Source organism: Eurypyga helias, unplaced genomic scaffold (assembly GCF_000690775.1).
Source record: "Eurypyga helias isolate BGI_N326 unplaced genomic scaffold, ASM69077v1 scaffold20037, whole genome shotgun sequence".
Taxonomy (NCBI): Eukaryota; Metazoa; Chordata; class Aves; order Eurypygiformes; family Eurypygidae; genus Eurypyga; species Eurypyga helias.
In genome coordinates this window covers 1-5,176 of record NW_010261345.1, presented here as the reverse complement: position 1 = coordinate 5,176, position 5,176 = coordinate 1, and the positions used below count along the sequence as shown (strand labels likewise).

At 54.7% G+C, this 5,176-nt stretch overlaps 1 protein-coding gene across 1 annotated transcript; it reads right to left on the bottom strand.

Annotated features, from left to right (window-relative positions):
* On the bottom strand, positions 1 to 5,134 carry SMCR8 (Smith-Magenis syndrome chromosome region, candidate 8). The gene is given in 4 exon segments (XM_010155337.1): positions 1 to 454; positions 2,607 to 2,983; positions 3,184 to 5,023; positions 5,025 to 5,134. Coding segments are annotated over 4 exon segments (2,781 nt in total).
* Between the last annotated feature and the right edge of the window lie 42 nt (positions 5,135 to 5,176).

Sequence of the window (5,176 nt, the reverse complement as noted above, 5' to 3'; positions counted from 1 at the left end):
CTAGATTTTGTACAAAAAGCTGGGGACGTAGTCAAATCGGAGCAGGGGGTTCACCCCCTGGCCGGGCTCCTGAACGTACTGCAGCTTCAGCAGCTCGGCCAAATACTGGACGATTTTGATGTCTTCGTTGGCAAGGCCCAGCTGGAGCTTCAGAAAGTTCATCCTGCGATTCACAACGGATTCCTCTGGTTCCCTTTCGCTGATGGGAAGGTGCAAATGATGGCAGAAGGTGAAGAGGAAGGCTTTTGAACACAGCTGGGTGAGGACACTTTGGACGTGCATGTAGTAGGTGCTTCCTCGTTTGATCTGTGTGCGGTGGTCTGCCAGCCGGGACACCAAGGTGCCTTTGTAAAGCGGGCAGCGGAGAGTCTTACTGTCGGCATCCAGAATGCTGACGTACCGGCTGTATCGGCTCAGGGCGTGCAGCATGTTCACCCCGGCAGGTGACACCATTCTGAAACAGCAAGGAGAGAGGTCACGGCTGGGGGGACCAGCGGGTTAAGCAGCAGGCCGTATGCGTGCCCCCGATCACACACAATTTCCCTCCAGCTGGTGAGCCGGTGCAGAAGCCTCCGAGGGCAAATAGAGTCTAGCACGGGAGAGAATGGCCAGAGAGTCTCTCCAGCCTGCCAGATCCCAAAGAAACCTCAATCCCCTGCACCCCCATGTGCACCGATCAGCACCGTGCATGCACTACTTCATAAACTGCTGCGCTTTGGGGCAGCTTCCTCCCTCAGCAACACGAAGAGGGAGCGATAGGACATCCCTGGTGAGCAAAGGAGGCTGGTAGCTTCTGGATGTGACAGCAAAGACCCAGAAACCCAAACCAGACCCCTCGCCAAGAGCTCCGTTTCTCCCCGTATCGCTGTTTTGGGAGGGAGCTGCTCAGAGGTGGCCGAAGTCCTGAGCAGAGTGAAACCTTCTGCCCTTCCTTTCAATAAGGGAATCATCCTTAAACCAGAACATTCCCTGCCTGAGCCTGGGCATTTTTCACTCGGGTGCAAACTCACAGCCTGTTCGCAACATACCATTATCCAACAAACCTAAATTAACGTTATTTAAATGCAAATTAGAAGCCTACGCAAACTCTACCTTCTGCTCCTCAGTTCTGTGTGCTTTGAGCTACAGCTCCAACCGAGGAGCCCCAGAGCTGGGGGAAGGGCTGTCCCCATGCCCAGGCAGCGTCTGCCCCGAGGAGACGCAGCACCGTTTCCGGAATAAATAATTTAGCCTCCAAGTCCCTTCCCAAAGCCCTCGTACAAGAGGTTTGCTGCGAGCACCCACATTACACTCAACAATCAACACTCCAGGGAGGAGAGTTTAAGTGACTGACACATGTTACAAGCAGTTCTTAAAAAAAAAAAAAACCCAAACAAAACCCCAACCAGCACCGATTTTTGTTTATAAAGATTGCATCAAATCACAAACATTGAGCAAGGAGTAAACACTGGGGGACTTTAAAAGCCTCCCTGACAGACAGGAAGTTTGGGAGCAGCTGCTGGCAGAGCTGTCATCCTGCCTCACCAGCACAGGAGTGAGGGAAAACTCGCCGCTCCGGATCATTTTGTCACCCACAAGCCCCAGCAACGCAGTTCAAACACAACAACGCAGCAGATTTCTCTATTTTGATTTTTGTGCTGCTCAGAATCACGCTTTGAGGAGCTATCCCAGCCCCGCTCCGAGCAATGGGCTGCCACTCTGACTCATATTTTCCAGGTTGCTGACAGCAATGGCCATTCCCCGTCATACCTGCACCCGGACTCATCCTGGTAAGACACGCAGAAAACCCTTTTCATAACAGCAACAAAGGCAGGGCCGAAATCTTGAGAGCTGAGCCATCGCTGTTTGCTAATATAAACTACAAAGTCACCATTCAGGATCGGGTGTTGAGACGGGCGCTTGTTTTTGTGATGGTCCTCACCCTGAGCAGAGGTTTCCTCTGCATATGAACTGCAATTCCAACCCCATGGCCCACACAGCTCCGTGGACCTTTGTTCCCGCACTAAGGCTCGTTATAAAGAAGTCTGTCTATCTGCACCACCTCGAAGAGCCCAGGGGCTCGGCAAGCTCCGCTTCTCCGCCCTTCCCCACAACACCCAGCCAGCACACGCTGGCCAACACAGCCCAAGCGGCCAGCACACCAACTTCTGACTTACCAGAAGGAAAAACCCTCCCTGTGCCAAAGCATCCCTTTCAAAACCAAAACTCCAGCTAGAAATGCCAGAGGAGTTTTGACAGGAGACAGGGAAACAGAGCACACAAGGGGATTCCAGGAGCACGCCGTTATCGGACCAACCAGGAAACCACACAGGACTCGTGTTTGTTCTGTGCCTGGCCTAAACCCAAGGGAAACCTCCTGGCCAAATAACCAGGATGAGCAGGCAGCAAGCACCCAGCACACGTTCTAAAAGAGTGAGGCTGGACATAAAGAGGCAGGCAAACCCACCCCCTTCCACAAATCCATCCCACAGGCAGAAATCCATGGCACCTCCTAGGTAACCAGACAGAGACCTCCCTTGTGCACCAATTCGTCTTCGATATTCCCGCTTAGGAGAAGTTTTTATCACACACCTGGACACCATTAAGCAAACAGAGCCTCGGTTTACCTCTGGAGCCCGATCAGCTTCCACTTCTGGAAATCCACAACGTGCAGAGGGGAAGTGACCCAGTGCTTCACGGGCTTGGCGTAAACGCCGCAGTTGGGCACGAAGATGGAGAGTGCCGTCACAAGCTTCTTGACTATCGCTTCCTCTTCCCCCAGCACGATCAGGGTCCTCCCGCTGAGCAGGGAGTAGATGGCGGGGTGAGCGAAGGGATACTGCCTGATGAACCGCAGCGCGTTCTGGCCGGCCTTTTTTTTGTGCCTTTCGCTCACCAGACAGGCAGGGTGGGCAGGAGAAGGGGTCCTGTCAGAGCACGTGGAGGTGGCGCTGCTGATGTAGCTCGTGGAGTCCGAGCACTCATCCAGGCTGCTCTTACTGACCTCTCTGCTGCCTGTCAGGTAGTGTGAGTCGAGCTCATAGGGAAGGAGCCCCCCCGAGATGCCCTCGTGGGAGGGGAAGTCCCCCAAGCTGCCAGACAGGCAGGGTGGGCAGGAGAAGGGGTCCTGTCAGAGCACGTGGAGGTGGCGCTGCTGATGTAGCTCGTGGAGTCCGAGCACTCATCCAGGCTGCTCTTACTGACCTCTCTGCTGCCTGTCAGGTAGTGTGAGTCGAGCTCATAGGGAAGGAGCCCCCCCGAGATGCCCTCGTGGGAGGGGAAGTCCCCCAAGCTGCCACGCCGCCCCGGCCGGTACGGCTGCGGGGGGATCCTGACCACCCCGTCCTCGTCGCAGGGCTTCTGGCCCAGGTCAGGCAGAGGCTCGAGGAAGTTGGGACTCTCCTTCCTGATACAACAGGCAGAATCAACCTGTACTAAGTTTTCCTGTTTTGAAACATCCTCCTGCTCGTCAGCATCATCGAGGTTTAGTTTAGGGGTGAAACGAAGGCCTCCCTCTTCGTCATCTGCGTAAGGTTCCTCGTTAATGGCACTTGGGTAGCTCGCTTTGAAATCTTCCGGGATGAGTGACTCGGAGGGACACGTGCTGAGAACCTCGATGCTGTCCTCGCTGACAGTCCGCCGGCTGCCCACCTTGCTCCTGCCCACCTGGGGACTGGGGCTGACGGGCAGGCTGGCCTGGCTCTCCGATTTTGTCAAGCCCGACGCAGATTTCTCCGTTCCGAGAACCTCGATGCTCTCACCGCTACTGATGCTGCCTCCAATATCTGCATCGAGATAATCCAGGTTCTCCTGCTGTTCAAACGTCACAGACTCTGTCATTTTGGGTTCTTGGGAGCCCTCAATTTCCCGTTCCATCTTGATGGGCACGCACTCCACGCTGGACTTGTAGGATCCCAGGCTGATGACCACTTTAGGAGTAGGGGTCTCTTCTGAACACTTCCCATCGATGGCATCTTGACCGAGCCCCTGGCAGCCTCCGTACTGTTTTTCAGGTGGTTTTTCATCCAGAAGAGATACATCCTCGAAGAGGAAGTTAGTTACGCTTTGTTGCTTTAAGAGAGATTTACTGATCTGGTCTGTCAGGAGGTAGCACACGTCGCCTCGGAAAGTCCGCTCGATCTGATGCAACTGGTCAAGGGTTTGGGTGAAAAAATAAATATCGCAGAGTTCCTCCAGCGTCTTCAGCTTCTTGTCAAAGCATTTGGCAGACTTAGCTTTGATGAGCTTGGGGGTATAGGACGGCACGTGGGTGTAAAGGGGCGTCTCATCGGGCTCAGCAAGGTCGCAGGTAGCCTGGTGCTGAGCGCAGCCCGCGTTGGCCTGATCCAGTGCACAGTCCGGCTCGTAGGGGTGGAAGTCAGACTCCTTCAACTTCCTGTAGGGATACGACCTGATTTGTTTCAGCAGATCTTGGTGCTCGATGATAGACTTTTCCACGCTGGCCAGCTCGTTGGCCTTCTCGATGGCCTGGGTTGTGTAATACCCCTTGTCATTGGCTTTCTTCTGTATCTCGGTTTCAGTGTGGAGGACAGTCCTGGTGTAGTCAAGATCTTTCAGTTTCTTTTCCAACTCGTTAGCAAAAGCTTTCCTGTTCCCCGTCTTTAGGCATTCAGAAGCTTTGGAGAACTCGGCAGAGAGTTCCTGAAACTGCTGCATGATTTTGTGCTCATCAGCAGAAATATAGGCCATGCAGAAGGGCCTCACGAAACCCCTGGCTTCGAGGTCGTACAGAGTCAAGTGGTGGACGTATGCAAAGGCCCCTTCCTTCGAGTCCCCCAGCACCACTTTGGAGTCCTCCACAAAGTTCAGCTTCGGGTAGGCCGAGCCGGGAGGGTGCCCCACAAAGGAAGCCTGGTAATCCACAGACATGATCCGAAGGGAAAAATAATTGAGATCGAAAGTGCCCGACACTTTGGCATCATCGGGGATGGTCAGGAGGGGCTGGGGCCCCACTTGCTCTGAGAACTCGGAGATGAGGATGAAGTCCCGAGTGAACTTGGAGCTGGCGACCTTGGCCCAGGGCGAAGGGGAAGGGCGGCACCGAGTACTCCTCGGGCAGGGGCGGCTCGCTGCACAGCTCATCCTCCAGCTCCTCCTCTTTGGTGAAGGCCACCACGTCAGGGGCGCTGATCATATTTCCCGCAGGAGAGGACCGACATGGAGCAGCGAGGCCCCC